The sequence below is a fragment of the Mytilus californianus genome, unplaced genomic scaffold (genome assembly GCF_021869535.1).
Source record: "Mytilus californianus isolate M0D057914Y unplaced genomic scaffold, xbMytCali1.0.p SCAF_4, whole genome shotgun sequence".
Lineage (NCBI taxonomy): Eukaryota > Metazoa > Mollusca > Bivalvia > Mytilida > Mytilidae > Mytilus > Mytilus californianus.
This window is the reverse complement of record NW_026262690.1, coordinates 50,909,643-50,931,279: the sequence shown is the minus strand read 5'-3', so window position 1 is coordinate 50,931,279 and position 21,637 is coordinate 50,909,643. Positions and strand designations below refer to the sequence as shown.

The 21,637-nt window shown below is 31.8% G+C and overlaps 1 protein-coding gene across 1 annotated transcript; it reads left to right on the top strand.

Moving 5' to 3' along the window:
• The first annotated feature begins 3,552 nt into the window (after positions 1–3,552).
• On the top strand, positions 3,553–20,996 carry LOC127736956 (lutropin-choriogonadotropic hormone receptor-like). Its single transcript, XM_052247519.1, has 7 exons — positions 3,553–3,557; positions 4,211–4,282; positions 4,936–5,022; positions 11,682–11,771; positions 12,469–12,537; positions 14,246–14,314; positions 18,348–20,996. Exons 1-7 carry the CDS (start codon positions 3,553–3,555, stop codon positions 20,647–20,649), a joined length of 2,694 nt encoding a protein of 897 aa, XP_052103479.1. The 3' UTR covers positions 20,650–20,996.
• Positions 20,997–21,637: the final 641 nt, after the last annotated feature.

The window sequence follows — 21,637 nt, the reverse complement described above, 5'->3', positions numbered from 1 at the left end:
CAAGCCTAAATATGATGCATGGCAATTAACGCTTTTCATAACAAATTTCTATTTTATCAGATATTGGTTAGACATTTTTATCGTAGGAGATCAAATTAGATGAAAAAAATGATTTGTACTGGTCAACGTAATTATCCATAAATTATTTAAATCATAGTGAACTCGTTTTTCCAGACAAAGATCAAATTATATTTATATAAGACAAGTGTACGAGGATCATGTGGGGTTTTTATATGCTGTATTTAGAACATTACCGTTAAGCTTTTCTTAAACAATAAATAGAATAATTTCCATACCAAGTTGAAATTATACAAGCTCTCTATTTCATGTTTACAACATGAAACAAATTGTGATATAAAGAAATGTTTGAAATAATTACCTTAAACACATTATCTATTAACTATTGTTGCCAAAGGGTATTTGTGTTATACAAGTCTGATAACTTAGAATTTTACCGTCCAGATAATATGATCCGTGCTGAGAGGGTCACGCGCTGCAGGATTTCATGTAAATATATATATATATATATATATATATATATATATATATATATATTTACATGAATATATATGTGCAGATCAAAACTTGGACGGTGTCTGATCCTCCGCGTTCGAAGCGTTTCACGTTATCTTCGCGTTTAAGAATCTTTGCAAACTCTTTGATTCAGGGTACAATTTTCGAATTCAACCCTAAGCACACTCTGTTCAAGTGACAGTATAAAATATCCCGCTTTTCAACGTACCTAATTTATTGTTTTAGTCCTCCATGTGGATGAAATATTTGTCACTGTGAGTGGAACAAGGACATCACAATCAATCAGTAATTTAGCTTACGCATTAAACGGAACAACCTATTTGCAATAAAGGGATTTTTCAGGTTAATTATTGTGACATATAATAAGCCGTAGTGTAATGTTAAAATACCACAACTGTTATTTTTATATCCGAATGGATAGAAGAAAGTTACATACATTTGTTAAGCAACATGGTTTTTGTAATCACTATTGTGGTTTCTAACAATTGTTATTAAAATGCGACAAGGCTTAACTCTAATTTATATATGATAGTACTTTACATAATAGTTATCCAAATATTAAACAAAATAATCATTTTCATTCATAGAATTCCATAGACCAATATCCTTTTTGCGTCAAATAAGATGAAAAAATAATTAAGTTCAAATGTGTCACTTGAATTAGTATTTGCGCTATTGAACACAATAATGACTTTCTTTAACAATTCGCTTGCTTTGCTTAAAAGATCGAAGATGTTCTTTAGATTTTTGGATTGAAAGACGTTTTCCGGGAAAAGGCATGATGACGCCACATGTTAGTACCTTGAATTCCTAACTGTCAGTATTAGATACAATTCTAGGCATTAGTCTGTCAGATATCAATATTTCTTTTTTGAATTTTATCTCAAATATTTTCATTAGGTTTTTTTTTAGGAAAAACTGCAAATAGTGCCGTTGAAAAAATAACCTCCGTTTTTTTAATTGATAGAAGGATTGATAAAGGTCCAGTTGCAAAGATTACAATAACAATAAAAACATGTTAATCAGATATTAATATATCCAAATTTGTAAATTTTACTAGCCCTACATACTGGGTCGGATGTCGTGCTAGTACACAAGGTAACAGTTTACAGCCATACATATCACTCCACTTCGACACATTATCCCGAGCTGACAATCCATTGATATTCCTCTTAAAATTATGGGTGCATGGTGAAGAAGCAGAAAATACTAATGTGTAAGGTCTTTTGATTTGACCAAACAGGAGAACGAACCAAAAGCCTCCCGAATGCCAGCTGAAAGCGAGCACGTTATCACGGTACCACCTTATTTTTGGGATCATAAATATTTAGATATGAGCAACAGTCTTATCCGGAAAAACATCGTTTGGTATATATATATATATTATACAAAGATATTAATGTGAAAAACATTGGAGATTGAAGAATTTTACAATTTTTGCTATTTCAGGTGTCAAATAATGCCTCTTGTCAAATCTCTTCCTCGCAATTAACAGAATAAAGTTGTGTTTTACGATAGTGCAACTCTAATTTCCATTAGCAATTTGATAATTAGCCCATTAATTATATCTGAAGTTGTTGTGAAACTTCTTTGTTTTTAACTTTTCTAACATATCCTTGGAAACTCCCAAATGTAATACGATATTTTTAATTTTGCATTTATCTCCAGATGCACTGTCCTTAAACTTTATGCCTTCGAAAACTATACTGCATTCGATACTGTCAATTTGACAAAATTTCAAATGAACTGCAATTTCAGGCTTAACCTTTATTTGTGAAATTACATAATAATGTCACGTGATTAGCCTCAAAACTGAATTGAAAAAAGTATTTTAGATAGGGGAGACATTTTGTTTTTCCAAAGGCCTCCCATAGTCACCTTGAATAATTGTTACGAGGATTCATTATAACTTCCTCATACTGATCGGATGCTACTGCATTTTTCCTACACCCAGCACAACTGGCAACACATTGTTAAAAGTCTAGGATTTTAACTGAATAAAATAACGTTGACAAATGCATTGGAAAATTTTAGTCAATATGGATGACAATAGATTTTGGCAGATTCTTAGAAATTTGTTCAGTAGTTTTAATTACTAGTTATATTTTATGTTTCAACCTTTCGCAGTACACAAAAACATGGATGTCTTTCCATTTATTTCTCATTTTAGTAGTTCAGATAATTAAACCTTTTTGTGTAATTCTACATGAAAGGCATGGCTATATAACATGTTAAGAGAATGCCATTAATTCCAGTAGAATTAAAAGCATCTTTATTGAAAACAGAATAATTATATAATTTTTGTTACTATTTATTGCTTTTATGATTTAAGAGGGAATTTTACTAATTTAAATATATTGGTATCTGGAAAATATCAATGCTATAACTGCATATTATAAACTTTAAAAACGAAAATGGTCCGTTGAAAGAGTAACAGAAATACGATGATTTATGGAAGAAAAACGATAGTCAAAATAGAGAATATACCTAGTAACATTTATACATCATATATTTGCTGCAAACATTGTAAATTTTTTTAAGACATTGAAATGAACACGCATAATAGTTTGTATTTGTTCTTTTATCGTTGTTTTTTTTTTGGTTATCTGTAATACAGAAATCATTTAATAAAATTTTAAGATACCTATCTTTTAGTTAAGACAGCATGTTCCGCCTAGATGTTTGTTGAATTTTTTGTTTGTATTATGGGGTTGCTGTCTCATTGACGTAACTAAGTTTATTATTTGTAAGTAATATTTCTGTGACGCTTTTAGTCTGGATTTATTTGTGGCCATTGATCTTCAACTGAGCGACATTGCAAGACAGGGTCAAGTATTCACAAAATTAGATCATCTATTTTAAGTTTTGTCTACGTCCTTGTCCAAAATCAGGAACTTCGTCAATATAACGTTTGTCGCTGTTTTGTATCTGGCATAAGTATAATGGATTTATAATAGAATAGAATATTGTTTTTAGCATCACAGTTATTATCCTTTGTTTAATATATATACTTAAACCATGCCGTTAGTTTGCTCGTTTGAATTGTTTTACATTTGTTATTTCGGGGCCTTTTATAGCTTGCTATGCGGTATGGGTTTTGCTAATTGTTGTAGGCCATGTAGTGATTTATATAGTTACTTACTTCTACTTCATTTGGTCTCTGGTGGATTGTTGTCTCATTGGTAATCATACCATATATTCTTATTATTTTTTTTATAAAGTAATGGATTAAGTTGGAACGCTCCTCGAGAAACCTCAGAACATAGAGTCCGTGTCAGATATTTGGTCGAAGTTCCTTTGAAATAAGTATCCACTTATCTTAATTTTCGGTAATGTAGAGCTTGTGCACCGTATTTTTGTTTTTGGTTTGTTGGTTATGAAGTTGTGTTCTTGTTTTTGCCTTCTTCGGTATCCTTTTATTTTTGTTATTAGTGCAAGCACAGGCCCATATTACGAGGTCGTATAGTTACCTATTTTGCTTATACTGCTGACAGGATAGTTTAGCCTACTGTTTTGTTGAAGTTTATAAAAAGAAAAATTAAGAATGTATAAAACCATTAAAGGTAGGAAGATTGTAACCGACAAACAGATTAAATATCATTTGATATGAGAGTCTTCGACCTCGGTTATCATGACATTTCTCATTTATTTAATACCTGTTTGCTTCATTTTACAGATATTTCAGTGGAACATTAATTAGGGTAGTTCCTGAAAAAGCCTTTGAAGCTTTTCCTCTTGTTTCAAGAATGTAAGTACATAAATACAAATATACGATTCGTAAGTTGCATTCAGATATGCTTTTGTGGAGAATTTTTACAAGGGGATTTCCTTAAAGATCAATTACTTACTGAAAGTAAAATACCTCAATGGCCCTAATAATGTCCCAATAAGATGAAGCCATTTTTATACTGTATATTTGTGATTAGCATTTTAATATGTATCTCTATCTTAAAGTTGTAATTTAGTAGGTGAGAGATGGTAGTGTGTTTGTTCCATCGAAAAGAAATTATATTGACACTTTATCGTTCATAATAAAATATCAGAAACAGCATAACTTAACAATACGTCTTTTCCAATTTCGTCTTTTTCAAATAACATTGTGATTTTAATATTTGCGGGATCAAGACCGTTCCGCATGTTCTATTTAACAAAAACTGGGGTAAATGACATTTCTTACAGTTATGTTAGTATTTTTCCCAATATATATTAAGTTAAATATAACAATTGAATTATTTTGAAAGGATTAAAAATTTCAACTTTTAATTTCAATAGAAGAATAATTGCTATCATTGTACAGTTCTTTTCACTGAATCGTCCTATATAAATTTAAGGAGATCCTTACAAGGTTAGCTACACATAGTAAAACCTTTGTACATTAATAATTCCATTTAATTATTTCAGATTTTTTAGATATTTGGACGAAAGTCCTTGTTTACTTGAGAAGTTAACACCTTCCTGTTTTGATGATTTAAATTTCCTAAAAGTGATGTAAGTATATTTAGAATATACATTTAACTTTGATTCATTTTTATTGATCATCATGTAAAAATGGACCATGACGTTTGCACTTTTTCCTGTAACACGAAAGGACATTTGCGCTCCAAACACTATGGACACTTGCGCATTAAACGGTAATACACCTGACCTAAATTGACCGGACATTTGCGCTTTTTACCTATGATAGTTTAACTGTAATCTTTACCAAATTAAACAAAGTCATGGAAAGATGTTCACATATATTTTGAAAGTTCTTCCAAACAAACGACACAATCAGAAAAAAAATTATTCGGGTGAACGATAGAGATAAAGCGCAAATGTTCTATAGAAAAAGCGCAAATATAGAATTTGTAAATTTACAATGTACCACTGAGATTTTGTGTTGAATATAACTGCTAACGTTGTTACAGTGACAGTACACCATTGATTCTATATGTTCAATGTTATATAGATATATACCGTCGTTCTAAAATTGTTATTTCGGTAATACATATATATATATATATCGATCTTTTTAACCTTCTTTCTGTAGGAGGTGTTGGTCATACTTAACTTCCATCAAAAATATAAATAACCCTTGGAATATGCATATTTTGATTTCACTTCAGTTATTAATAATTCATTTGTTTTTTATCATTCATTATTTCCTTGGGATTTTGATTTCCCGTGGGAAAATTTATTCTATGTAATTATTCCAAAGGAGAGAACGTTGCCATTGAAAATGGATTTTAAACAGAGAAGGAAATCTTAGTTTCCTCGTAGCATATGTATGCTCACATTCAAATTTTGATTGTACCAATAAAAAATAGTCCTTTTTAGAGCATTTAGGTGTACATATCTTATACGCCTGTCTATAGCTGAAGACTGAATGTTAACCTCTAAACGTTTTTGGGGCCTTTGGGTTGATATTTCATTGACGTAAACCCCAGATTTCTCTCTATTTATCTTAATGCCTATACTAAGTATTACCAAAAATGTTGACTGCGATATAGAAATATAGTCATACGGACTTCTCCTATCGGCAGTAAAACCATGCTAAAGAGGTCGTCCGTTAACCGTTGCCTATGCGTGATGTATAAATTTGCAGTCACGTCTAGTCAATACTGCAATTTTAAATCCAGTGCCTCGTGACTGGGAATGCATTGCTCTTTTCACGTTGAAGCTCCTTAGGGTGCCTTTGATGACCTATTGTAAGCAAACTTTTTGCCTCTATCAGTCATAATTTATCATAATTTTTCAGCGTCTGCATGTCTAAATGTCCACCCTTCATCATTTTGCAGAACCAACGTATTTGGGTTATTTTTTCCACAGTACGTTAAGAAAACAGCAATCAATCTTTACTTATTATGCACTTTTAAAAACATACTGACATTCAACTTGTGATATTTCCTACCCATCGGAATATGCCTTTCCGTTAAGAATTAAATATTAAATATTGTAGAGATTGTAGTTTCCTTATTTCTTGTTACATACCGCATATTTCGTTTGGGATTTTGGAGCAAATATGAAAGAAGGATAGAACGATATTTAATGTTTTGACACAATGTTTTAAACATTTCGGACAAAAAGTAGAACATTTTTATATTTGATTTCATTTGGTTCCAAGTGTTGATTGATTGGTTGATTAATTGGGGTTAAACGCCACTTTCAGCACAAGTGTGCTATTTGTGCTATATGGCGGCCAGTATCTATTGGTGGAAGAAGACGGGGTGCGCTGAGAGAACCACAATCCTAGTCAATTAAGATTGAAGTCGATCGTACCTGCCAAGTACGGGATTCAAACTCACAACCTCAGTGTTGACAGGGTAGTGATACAGTAGTTCGACTACTTAGACCACTCGAACACCGATGCCCGTTCAAGTGTTGAAGTTTTACGGACGGCATCACGAGTCGGTTGACCGTTATGGAATATCTGTGTCACGGATGACCATGAATTGTAGTAACACCAATCTCGTCCTCTTTTCCTCGATTATGACATCACCGGATTTTTTCTTGCACGAACAACACGACGGGTGCCATATGTGGAGCAGAAACTTCTTAACCTTCTGAAGCACATTAGTCCCCCCATACCCCCCGGTTTTTTCATGGTGTTCGATGTAGTGTTTTGAGAATTTGTTTATCTTTTCGTCGTTTTTCGTTATTTCCAAGGTGTTTTCCTTCGATTCAATTATTTTGAATGTCCCATTGTATCTTGGTATCATCCGTCTCTTGTATTGACAATGTCGCTGGTCTTTTGCAACTGTGTGGTATTTTTTGCGATTCCTGTGATTCATTTTTGTATAGTGTTAAAAGAAAACCATTAATTATCTGTGATCAACTCTTTCTGTGTTAGATATAACCTAAATATTGAACAAAATAAGGGCATAGTTTGGGTCGATTCTAAAAATGACATTTAGAGGAAAGAGATGTTTAAAAAGCTTGTTAACTGTAAACACACAACTGTAATAGTTCATGTGCTCTGATTTTGAAATTAATTATAATAAAGTGGGTCTAAGTCACAACAAAAAGTGATCAACAGTATGGTTTCTTTTTTTTTTTTATCTAAATCAAACTATCTTTGCTGGATAACAATATTAAACATAATTGTTGTTGCATGTCACAGCAAATGCGTTATCTTTATCTTTAATGGCTAGTTCAGGCTTTCATTATAGTGATCATTAATATGTGACATTTTCAAATAAGGTTTGACATATAAATTTGTTATGAAATATCACCATATTACAACTTCCTAAAACACTTCTTATATTGAAAATACGCGCATTTGTTAAAATCTAGAAATAGACCTAGTTTAATCGTGATTTATGGAATTTCTGCCATTCATAGAATAAATAAGAGATAATGCATGCATATAATAGTTACCATGATGTGTCCTTGAATCTAATGGAAGATAACATGCTACTGTTCAGACGTCATATCACCAAGGCTAATTTATCATCATGATGCACATTCTCTGAGGGTTTTCGCTGCCAAACTAAACTCAATACGAAAATAAATGTTAGGATCGGATCTCATTTAAACTACTAGGGAAAAGTTTGGTTTCATTTTCATGTCATTTAAGGCGAATGAAGTCATCTTTAGTGATCTATGATTCAATGTGTGCGTATAATGTCCCTTTTTATATATTTATGAACAACCAAAGTATATATTGGGATGTTTTTGTTAAAAGCCTTTTTCATAAACATTATTTAAAAGGACTGTTGCTTTTGGTACAACAAACAGCTAAATAAGTCATGCCTTTATTTAATATGAAATTTCTAAAACTGAATAATAAATTGCTTCTAGCACAAATAACTGGTTTATCTTTATGTTCATTATTAAAATAATAAGTCGGAAAATATGAGTATTATTGCCTAATGGTTAAATACTACAGTTTTCTATACTACAGGGAGTATAAGAAATTAAAATTTATCCGATTCTAGATTCATGTAGGGACGAAAAAGTGCAGAGTCATCATGTTGAGACAAAAATGATGGTTATTGATATACAACTTTAATGCAAGGAATCCACAATTGGCTATTTTGTACTAAATGCACCAAACGCAAGTTAACAGAATGATTGATGCATGTAAACACTATGTCATAACGATTTTTGTTTTTGAATATCCCCTTTTTTATCCTCAAATACACATGAAAACAAGACATTTCTGAGAGAAAATCTTAACCTTGAAAACTTTCTAGTTGGTTTGTTCTGCTCCTGGAGTATATATCCTTATGGCTAATTTGATGCGTTTGCATTGTTGGAGGGGTTTCTTCATAATCAAAAATAGGCATAGTTTCAGCTTAATCAAAATAAAATTTATTCTTTTCACTATGTATTAAGTTGTTCACCTTATTGGCAGTTCATGCAGAAAACATTATATTCATGCATCATTTTATATTTTTTAAATCTGTTTTTGTAACAAATAGCATAAAACTTTCCATTTGTCGATTCTTGGAAAGGACTGATTTGGAAATGAAGTTTCCCAAGGGGCATAATCCAGCTCATTGCACTCATACCACATCTTCTTATTTATACATACAGCAACAAACACAACTTACAGCTATGGTTTTTGCATAGTTAATGTCCAAACTGTAAAATATCACTGTTTTCTTCAGCTGGAGGCAGTACCAATGATTTTATGTCAAACTTTGAAAATTTGGAGCAAGATTGCAATATATCAAAACATCGAATGGAGATTTGTGTGAATAATTAGAAGGTTTTGCTTTTAATATGTTGATAATTTTGGACAGAATCACAGGCACTTGTCTCTGATTTTTTCCCCTGTATACCTTAATATATATAACACAAGGTACTTAACTCGCATTTTTTTAAAATGTCACCCTGTCGCGAACTTTTGTTATATTTCGATTTCTCGGTTTTCTACCCTACTAAAACTTGTTATGCCGTAAATCTAAATTGATTTATCTACACATTGGTGTATAATACGCCTACATTTTTAGTCGGAATCATTCGTAGCAGGCCTCCCCAAGTATGTCAACCGTAATTATTTCGCATACCAACAACCGATTGGAAATATCTCTTATTGGTGAATGATATCAAATTATTTTAATTTCTATTTCTGGATAACCGTATCAAATCATGTTATTCTAACATACGTGAATTTACTTTGCTTTTTAAGAACATTCATCAATTTTATGAGAATAATTTGATGTCACTTTATATGGAAATTAAGTGATTAACATGTAAATTAATTGTTCAGTCCTTGCAAATTTAACAAAATCCATGTCTATTAGAACATTCGTTCTAATTTCTGCATCTTCGCATTTCACTTAACCCTTATATCTTAACTATGTCAAAAAGATATATTCCAGACTACATAAAATGTCATTAATAGAATACTTCATTCAGGCATGTGACATGTTCAACAGAACGTACAACGAAACACTTAGGTCTTCTTTTTTAATGAGTTCAAATATTCATGTCAATATGTTTAATTTTAATGCACACAAATCCGATATTTTCTATGAATTTCGATGTTTAAAACTGACGACAATTTTCACTTGAACTCATTTGATACGAGATTTGAGTTCTAACCACATCGACGCTGATTGTTTTCTATTTAGTCATGAAATAAAAAAAAGCAACATCTGTATAAACAGCTTACAGTTCTTTTGATAAAGGTTTTCGACTCAAAGCCCATCTATGTAGGATGTATACGATTTTTGAGTTCATTATTTCAGCATAGTAACTATAGAAAAAATAACGTTTTGTGACAGTTAATCTTTTAATTTAATTAATTGCATATTTAGTGGATGTTTCACTTATGTACTTTACTAAAATTGAAAAAAAAAAGCCTTGGAAGGAACTTTGTTTATACATACCATACTGTAAAATCCACCGCCGAAAATCATTTTTTTAATAGTTACAGGGAGGTGTGGGGTATGCGCCAATGAGATAGCATACCAGTTACACAAAAATCCTAGAACATTCAGTAAAATATCAACATTCGGTCTTTATCAATTGACAAATGTCTGTATAATTGTTATATCACCGCTCTGAAGGAGGGGGTTTGAATAGAATTGAAAATTCTCTTGGTAGACATTTTCAATTTCAAAAATACGCCATTACGGAGCTTTTTTAATTCTTATTTACCAATTTACAGATGAAAAATATTAAAAGTGATCCACGCAGGATCATTTGAATTTATTTATATTCTCTTGTTTACAAAATGAAAATAAAATTTTATGTATATGAACATAATTTGTTTTGTTCGTAGTATTTACCTAAGATACTTACATTTCACTAGACTTTATGAACTTTCTTTGTCATGTTGCAGAGGAATTACCGGGTGTCATCGCCTGCATACCATTGAATCTGGAGTGTTTGGCAGATTCCGTGTTCTTAACAGAATGTAAGTAGTTTAAAGATAAACAATTGAAATTATTACATTACATTTACAAGTTTGTTTATATTTCTTTCTTTTTTCGTAGAAAGCATAAGGCAGTGGGTAAATTATTGTAAAACTATTGATTGACTTCATCGACAACATAGTTATTACAATCACCAACACCACTATCACTAATAACACCACCGACATATCCAACATTACCACAAAAGAAACAACTTCAACATCTGTACCATAGTATGCATATTTGTTTACATTCAGACTTCTTGGAATCATATGAAGGTACCCAAATATGTATATTTATTTACAGTCAAACGTCATGGCATCACACGAAGCAATATATATGGCAATTTCTCTCTTTGAATATTCATGTTGTAGAAACATACGGAAAATCATGGGAAACTAGTATATTAGTTTTCTGTAATATCACAGAATTTCATATCGTTATCTTATAAAAAAAAATATATACTATTTCCTTTCACTTAGCAAAATCACATTGGCAGATGGATGGAGTTCCGGTTTGCGAAATTTATTCATTAAGAAATCTGCACGATTATTACAAATCTTATATACACGTCTAGATGAATAATTTGATTAACTGTGCATATTACGTCATTTTGCTTAAAAAAAAACCAGACCGATAGTTATAGTTTTTTACGGTACTTACCTCCTGTTTTATTTTTAAACCACGGCGGCATTCGTAAACTTGAACAGTTAGGTTCTTACCAGGTTAAAAAAAATAAACAAAACGTTGACATTTAATAATATTAGAGCTAAGACATTGTATAATTATGCACTTTTTTAGACATATACTTCACAGTGGGTTGACAAGTGTACCAAATTTTGAGAATTTTGTTACTGTCAATAAAGACCAGAATGGTTTAATAGATGAAATGTAAGTTAAAATAAAACTGAGTTTTTTTGTTTTTTTTTTGGATTGACCTTTGTTAGTAATATTCAGGGCGCCACGTTTAACGTTTATGACAGCAAAAGATAAGTGAACCACTGGAGCTGTTTAACCAAACTTTGTCGTCATAGTGAAGAAAAAATATTAGTAGTGATATGATCGCTAATAATACCAACCGTGTTTAAAGCACCATAAGATTATAGAGTGAATTTTTACACAGTTATAAGACACTCCATTATATCAAACAATTGACAAACACCAGTACTGTAAGGTAAGGTATACAGGCTTCTTATGCAATTTTTATGCAAGAAAACAGTTTAATTTCAACCCAAAATAACATGGAATATATCTGACATGTGTTCGTGCCAACAGTAAAATAAAGGAGCGATATCATATAAAAATAAGAAGATGTTGTATAATTGCCACTGACACAACTCTCCACCAGCGACCAAATGGCATAGAATTTAACAACTTATATCACCATACGGCCTCCAACAATGAGTAAAACTCATACCGCATAATAAGTTCAGTTCTCAATCGTCAGATGTTTTTTTAGTTGAAAAAATAGCTGACCAATTGATGATATTTTCTAATCTTCGATACCAATCGGTACAAATGTATGCGCCTGATAGCATTTCCTGTGTGTAAGGTAGACAACTGAAACTAATTTCTCAATATTTTTCAGTGACCTGTCTAATAATCGAATAGAAGAAATAAAAGAACATGCATTTCTCAGTGTGAAAGTAAATATACTGTGAGTATCCTTTTTCGTTTCTGAATACTTGGAATTATTTCGTACTTTAAACGTGCTGGTGGTATATTGTAAAACTGTCCACTGTAATTATAAATAACACACTTCTTAAATCGCAATCAAATCTTATAAACAGAAAACAAACATATCATCTAAAATCTTAATCATACAAACACCATTTGTAATAAATCAGATAATGCTTCTACGGTTGAAACGTAAAATCCTCTAATGCGTATTCCTGGACAAAAATGTATATAAAAGAAAATACGTACAACCCCAACTAGACTTGAACTTGACGCCATTCTTTGCCCAAAAACAGTTGCAAAGATGTTTGTTCAGATTTATATAAAAGTATAAAAATATCCTATCGTGTAAATATATCCTTTGAGCAATTCATGTTGATTGACGACTTGAGTTACGGCTCTACTAGATTTTGCACATTGGTTTTGTGTTTGAAAACTAAGATACTAATAATCTGTCCATCAGTTGCCCTTCTTGAACGTGCCCGAGCCCTGAAGTTATTTATAAGAAACCGGAGTCGATTTAATGTAGTGATGAATGAAAAATTACCTACATATTTATACATAATAATAAGAAGAAAGATGTGGTATGATTGCCAATGAGACAACTCTCCAACAGGCACCAAGTGACGTACAAGAAAGCGAGAAGATCACTGAACAATATTTTACAGCAGATCAAGTGGCGTATTTTTCTGTTTGCTTTGATATTTGAAATAGCAAGTTTAATTTTAGATTTTCACCGTGATCTATTCAAACATACATTATTTGACATCTTGCAGCCAATGCAGGTATTATATATAAAGAATACGGGGCATTCAAATTCTTTATTTTTACACAAAAACAGGAGCTTTTTTATAAGTAGTGATAACCATGCCAGTAGAGTGGACAATTTTTGTTTTAAAAAAAATATTTGACATGTGCGATCTATAACACAATTTAAATGTTAGTTACGAAACTGAGACACTGCAACGATCAAATAATCTGATTTGACACCACAGAGCTTGTGAATTGATAATTCATGCTCTTCCTTACCGCCTTGTTGAAGTATTTTTTTGATTTGGGAAATATATCTACCTTTTTGTGAAATCAGTTCTTGAATATCGTATTTATTGAGCTACGTTAACACAATATGCTGCAGCAGATTGAATGTTGCTAATCAAGAGTGAAAAGTTGACATAGGGAAACATAAATTTATCCCGCTTATCCTAAATTCTAGTGTTAAGTTGAAAATCTGGTATGTTATTAGCATTTACTGAGAAACGTAAACGCCAAATCTGCCACAAGAATTTCAATTTCAAGAAAAAAAATCTAGATATAATGTAGACTTTATTGTATGTAGTATCCTTAATACTAGTATCATGTTCAAAGGGATGATTAGGGTGCAAGGTTTCACTTTAAAAGAATTCTATAGGTGAAAGAACACATCTAATTATCTGAAAGTTAAGGTTTTTGCCAGATGTTTGTTTTTTGTTGTTTATCTTTTAAGAAGGCTTTGTATAGAATCTGCTTTAACATGATCAAATATGCTAACAGGATCAAACAATGAGAACCCCAATGATAAAAGTGTAGTTAATACTTTTACATTCATTTCAAATCAATGCAGCTTGTACACATAGTGTTTTTAATTAGCAGTGGTGGCACTATGTTTCAATTTTACATGGCATAATCATTATTCTGTGCTTAAATTGCAGGACACTAGACAACAACAAGTTGAGAAAGATCTACGATGGCGCATTCTTTAAATCGCAGGTAAAAACCCTGTAAGTAGTGATACATTTTTTTTTATTATTATTATCCTTTAATGCATCTTAGTAACAGAATGGAAACCCATTGTTGAATCGCTTGCAGGAAACTGTGTTAATCCCGAAAATGATTGTGCAATATCAGAAAAAATATCTGACTAAATATCAGAAACATTCTCTAACTAATTATACATTGTAAAAGCTGTGTTAATAAATTTAATGAATAAATTTATTGCACACAAATGTAAAAAATCATCAAAGGTACACAAGCATATAATTTGATTCGCCAGACGCACATTTTGTCTACATAAGACTCATCAATTCTGCTCGAAAATTAAAAACGAATTTAAAGGGCATTAAAAACCGAAAATTCCGAAATGATGTGCAAAATACGACTAAAAAATTTATTCCTGGTGGCACATATTAACCTTAGTGTTTCGAATAATTCAACATTTTATAAACGGTAAATAGAGAAAATGAACACATACATGATATTTCATGTCAACACGAAATTGCTCACTACTGGACTGATGATACCCTTAGGGACGAAACGTCCACCAACGATGGCATCTACCAAATGGCTGTAAATCGCATCAAAGATACCAGATTTATTTTTTAATTTGATGCGCCCAATGCGCGTTCGGTCTCGGACTCATTGGTGGCGCTCGACCAAAATAGTTTAATTGTCAAATTAAATACGAGCAAACAAAAAAAAGGCAAAATATGCCGAAGTGACATTAGAATAATGTCGAAGAAAAACAGACAATATGTAAGATATTTTGGAATCCTGATAACACTTAGATGAATGTTTTGTATCAAAATACCACTACGCTTGGAGAGACCAAATAAAACATGTACTAGTATTGCTTATCAATCACCTATATAAATAGATCCTAATCCATAATGGGATACTCGACTTTCTTGTCCAAAAGCATGACTAAGAAAGGACTATATGCTACTGGGAGTATAAAAAGTCAAATATATACAAACTTTAGAAATGTTACAAATACTTTCCTCGGAGTCCCAATATACAGAATAACCCTCTTGAGCATCTTCTTTCAACAAATTGGACAGGAGCATATGACCAATACTATTGCTAAACATTAAAAATAAGCTCACATTTCATGTAAACCAGCTTTTCCCAAAATTTACAATTCATAGTAAGAGTGACCTTGAACTTTGACATATTGAATCCGAATTGCTATGCGTCCGTCCCTTTCCTATATCTTCTATCTGTATAAATGTTATTACAATCCAGCAAGGCAAATTTAAGGATAATTTTCTCCAAAATTTTCTATTTTTTTTATATATTGACTCCAAAATCAAGTTGTCTTTCTCTGCCCTATATTTGTCATCTACATAAGTTCCATTCCATCCAGGCAACGGAAATTACTATCCATCTGAAATACATTTTTCAATCCCAACAAACTCATTTTGATAACAGTGGCCTTGAACTTTGACCCTTTGTCCCCCAAATCATTGGGCTGTCCTCCTTCTCTATGTTTTTGGTTTGTGGACGTTGCATGTATAAAGGATTTGACTATGTTCTCTTGAAGTGTAAGCATAGTTTGTTCCGTGTGCAGAAAGTACCTTATTGCTCTGTGATTAACACCTGGATTTGTATCGGGTTGAGGTGCATGCCAAGCGGAATAAGTTTACTATACAAATCCCGGTGTTATTGTTGTGTTTGTATGGACATTTGGATTAAGCCTTAGTTTCATTACAAAAATCTTATTTATTGAGTACTCAATGGAATAATTATTATGCAATTCAACAAGTTTGAGATTGTTCAGATTTGATTATTGATCCTTAACTACCAAAATTGCTACTTATAATTTCAAGCACTAAAACAATTATGGCATACTGTATTTCAATATACAAATTTTTTTTTTTTTTTTTGCTACTTTTGATTTGATGCTCTGGAAGGCGTATTGTGTTTTCTTGGAGCAGCTGCTTATTTTTATATTGTGCCCATTAAATAATTTCATTTTTGAATTTTATGATCAATTCTTTTTAATCTAATATTATGGACCCATTTTCAGGTTCATTTAAATCGATTTATTTTTTTAATTGACTCATTTCAGGTTAATTTGAATGAATATATCTTTTTAATTGCAGGCAACTACAAAATAATCCGACATTAACTGAAATTGGAGAAAACGCTTTCGATGCAATAGGGATTCTTGAAAATCTGTAAGATTTTTAATATAAAAGGAATTTCTATGAATTTTCTTAAACATTTGACATAAAATAAATTGCCTGAACAAGATATCATGAAACAAAGAATGATTTATGAATTGCTATACCAAAGTCCAACCTCCAGTAAGTCCTATTGCCTGCGTCACAATCCAAAACATAACACAACTGGGAATAATGTGTGATAGACGACGATGAATATCTGGTATCTTTTAAAAACAAAAGTCAACAGTTATCTAGTAAGCTGTAACACTAAAACACTCAATACCATCCGGTTTGTAATGACGGAGGTAGAAATTTGGACTTTTTATTAATTCAGTCGGTTTTGGGATAGATATGTAACGGAAATTTTGTATAGATTTATCACATGTCAAATTAATGGTTTATGCATACTTATTTCATTGATTTAAAATGAAAATAGCACTTCATCAATTGTGTCTTTCTGATACGCTTTTCTTAATTTACCATCATCGGAAAGGCTTGAAACATAAATAAATTAAAAGCTAAAAAGCATACGATGACTTCAAAACGTGAAGATTCATATTACCAAAGGGACATAAAGAGAAAAGCTAAATCATTCTAAGTTCAATTTTGTCTGACGGAGTTGGATCTTTAGTTACAAAATTTATCAACGTAAAATTTGAGAAAGGTATGTCTTTAATCATGTCAGTGCCGAAAGATTGACTACTGAGTGATTATATCCTCGGGAATTATCAGCCATTGAAAAAAGAAAGCATGTTGGGAAATTGTTTTCAACAACAAAGGATAATCAAGAGTTCGAAATATCTGTTATTATTTTTTATCATTTATTTAACCCTCTTATATAACCAAAGAATAATTTTGTGGCAAAGCATTTTGTAAAGCTAGAAGAAGACAAGAAAAAACGTCAAACGGAATTAATTTAACATGATTCTGTCAGCTAAGTTAATTTGGAAGATATTCTTCCATTTCTATGTGTGAATTTAGTAAGATTATGTCACTTAAAATTATCAATATTCACTTATTTATAAAACGAATGAAATCTAAATTGAAATGGGAATTTTTTTAGTTTCTATGAATAAATGAAGGCGTTGGTTTTGCATTCTAACAACACGTAAGTTTGATGTCAAAGTACAGACGTCAACTTACTTAGGTTATTACATTATTGTTATTTTAATTAAAACTTAGATATTACTTTGAATTAAGCGTTACGTTTTGGAAATTCAAATGCGCCAATAATCACTGACGTCACATCACAAACACCTTCCTTTTGATTAAAAAAAAGATAAAACATTGAACGTACCATTTACCTAACAGTAGTATGTTTAAAAGTAATAATATCATGTTTATCTGAAGTTACGAGTACCGTTCCGTATTGATGGAAAAAGCTTATAATAGGCAGTAACTGGTCATGAACCAGTAAATATGTAGAAAGTTATTTGTAAATGACAATTGTATTTATTTTCACGTTAGTAAATCCTTTCATCGAAAGAGAGTGGGACAATAATCGCGTACAACACGTATAACATAACTATACCGATTATGTTGATCATTCGTATTTTATTATTATTTTCTATTTATAATTGATTTCAATAAAACAGTCATGTATTATCATACTAACTAAGATTTCAATATCTTGTGTTGTTCCGATGATTTTTTGAACGGATATATTCTTTTGTTTAGAAATTTCTTAAAAATTTCTTTCGCTTTCTTCTGTTTTTTACTAATGTATACGAAAATATTTCCTGATGAGTGTCATAAACACAGAACCACATATAGTATATCTTATCTATAAATTTTGCTTACGTAATTTCTATGTTAGCGTTGAACGACCTATAAATGATAACCCATTTTGTTTCTTTTCTTTAATCAACAGAGATCTGTCCAGGACCTCTATTGAAAGCTTACCAAGGAAAGGATTGGCGAGTATAGTTAAGCTACGCTTGATAGGTACTAAATCGTTGAGGCAGTTTCCTCCTGTTATACATTTTAACCGAATTCAAATGGCACAACTCTATTATCCGCACCATTGCTGCTTCTTCAAAAATCCAGAAAAGCAAAATCCAACTGAATGGAGAGCTTACATAGAGTTCCAGAGACGTATCCAACAAGAATGCTCCATCCCATCGTTCAGTTCCACAGAGACACCCATTAAGTCCGACAGAAACGTTGTTGAGTCATCTACGTATGAATCTTTGCACGACAAAAGATTTAAAAGAGATATGTTTTCTAGTCATTTTATATATAATGATACATATGAAGAGGTGTGGAATGATAATCTTGGATTTGGAAATCCTGCTTTTGTCAATAAATCAAAATACCATGCTTCAAATTTTGAAACGGAAGGTAATATCGGATATTTTGATGATATACCGTCTAATGTATCTCATCCTCATGCGTTCTGTGGACAAGTTGTGAAGGATTATCGTCAAGTTATCTGTACACCAGAACCCGATGCATTTAACCCTTGTGAAGATCTAATGGGTTATGATTGGTTACGTATATTTGTGTGGATAATAGTTCTTGCTTCTTTATTTGGAAATTCTGTCGTTCTTATCGTTTTGATCAAAAGTAGGAGTAAACTGAATGTAACGAAATTTCTGATGTGTAATTTAGCGTTTGCAGATCTAATGATGGGTATCTATTTGTTACTTCTTGCATCAATTGATGCACACACTCTGAACGAGTACTTTAATTATGCTGTTATTTGGCAAAACGAAGGTGGGTGCCAAGCAGCAGGATTTCTATCCGTATTTTCATGTGAACTGTCAATATTTACACTGACCATAATTACTCTTGAAAGATGGTATGCCATTAGTCACGCTATTCACCTTACTAAACGTTTGCGTATTAGACAGGCAATGATTTTTATGGCTTTTGGTTGGCTATATTCTTTATTTATGGCACACCTGCCTTTAGTAGGCATAAGCAGTTATGGGCATGTAAGCATTTGTCTTCCAATGAAAGTTGAGGATGCTATTGACATTACTTATGTCGTTTCCCTCCTTGTTGTAAATGGAGTGGCCTTCTTATGTATCTGTGGTTGCTACATAAATATGTATTGCAAAGTGAGAGGAAGCCATACAAATGTTCGTAACAACGATGCTACAATTGCTAAACGTATGGCAATGCTCGTCTTTACAAACTTTGCTTGTTGGGCTCCTATTGCTTTTTTCGGTCTTACTGCGTCTGCAGGACTCCCGTTGATTGACATAACAAATTCAAAAATTTTATTAGTGTTTTTCTATCCATTAAATTCTTTTGCAAATCCATATTTGTATGTCATTATAACGAAGCAATTTCGAAAAGATTTATACATCCTGCTTGGAAAATACGGTATATGCACAGAAAGAGCTAACCGATACAGAGTAACTTTCACAAGCAATTCAAGGAACAGCTTAGCAAACAGAAATGGAATTAAAAGTAAGTGTACTTCATCTACAGGTAAACCTTTATTCTCAAGGTCGCCATCGAATAGCGAATCAAATTGTTCCACGTCAACTTTTCTTCACAATACTGTCAAACAACCATCTATAAGAATAGATTGCAAAGCAGTCGACAAAATACTAAATGAATCTTCCGATGGACAAACAGAAAGGCGTTTACGTTCTCCTCCTCCTTATATCCGCAGTGCTAGTGAGTATGTTGTGTTTTTTCCTCCTCCTAGAAGAGACAGCTATCCAAAATACAAATACCATAGCGGGAGGCACATAAATGTAGATACGAGCTTAAATGGTAATTTCACGGACACAGCAATCGCTTCTATGAGCGATGATAATCCATGGGTTCTTCAGAAGTGTGTAACTTTAGCAGACTCTGAACAGCCACATGCTATAAACCCTATAGACGAAGAAATATTAGAGGAATACGAGACAACAAAGTTAGCAGATGTTCAAATATTGACTGATGTAACCGGAAATGACAATATTCAAAATAAAGCTAGAGGTGACACAATAGATAATGAATGTGACGATGATAATATTCAACAGACATTATTGAAACATTGTACTTTAAGAGAGTCTCCAGTTCCGGTGATGGATAGAAAATGTCCTAGTGATTCTATATTATCTGATATCGCTAGAGATCATTATTATGAACTAAACAACATGGTGACAAGTCCGTCTAAAAGTAGTCCGGTTCTAGATGAAATAGATGACAGACGCGTTATATTTGAATGAATGGGTCATGAAATATAAGTGTCTTACGATAATTTGTTAAAACAAAACGAGTCTATACCTAACCTTGAGTAAAGCGTCTTTACTAACTTCTCTTTTTTTTAATCATTGTTTTATTGCCCATTTACATTTGTCTGACTACAGTCTCTGAAATTAACTTATCTGTTTCATAATTGAATTCAGTATATTCGATTATAAAATTGAAAATAAAACAATTAAAATACAAATATACATTTTCCATAAAAGTAGACTTAAATTAAGATAGACCAGATATAAACTTCATCCACGGAATGAAACTATTCTTTAGAATTATGTATTTATTTTGACAGTACGTTGTATTCACTTTCTTCTTCCTGAATATATTATGATGCTTGAAATGTTGTGTTAATTGTTTAATAAATGTTATAATGTTGGTTTTATTTCAATTTGTGAACAAATGATACTATAAGAAGCCTATATTCAATATTACTCGAATGTTGCAATAACGAAAAGGACATTCAACACAATATTCTTCGTTGGTCATTGAAAAAAGGAATAAAAAACGTACGAGGTCAATTTTCATGGGCATGACAGATGTAACGTAAAGGATGAAGTGTACACAACATAACAAAATAAATGTTTTATGGAATCTTCTGCTGCACTTACTGGTAGCAGTCGTAATGTGATGCTGTTTACACATAAAGTATTATAAAACGTTAAATATGGATTTCCTTTGCACGTTTATTATCGTTTAGCTGATTTAGTTACCTTCTAGATGTCCAAAAGGTCAAGAGCCAAATAATTATAAAAAGCGGAATTCCGAACAACATTGTGCAACATCAATCAACAAGATATTGCATATGAATTAGTTCTTTTTTAAATTTCTAAATAATAAAAATATTAGGTTAAATGAGATACAAAAGTTGGTTAATGGAGATTTATGCAAAAACTGTCCTGATAAGCAGTCAAAATTTTTAAATACTTCTGTACTTCATCTAAGATGATTGACATA

Coding starts and splice junctions, on each gene's coding strand:
- LOC127736956 (XM_052247519.1), top strand. Junction 12,538..14,245: donor AGTGTGAAAGTAAATATACT/GTGAGTATCCTT, acceptor CTTAAATTGCAG/GACACTAGACAACAACAAGT. Junction 14,315..18,347: donor AAATCGCAGGTAAAAACCCT/GTAAGTAGTGAT, acceptor TTTAATCAACAG/AGATCTGTCCAGGACCTCTA.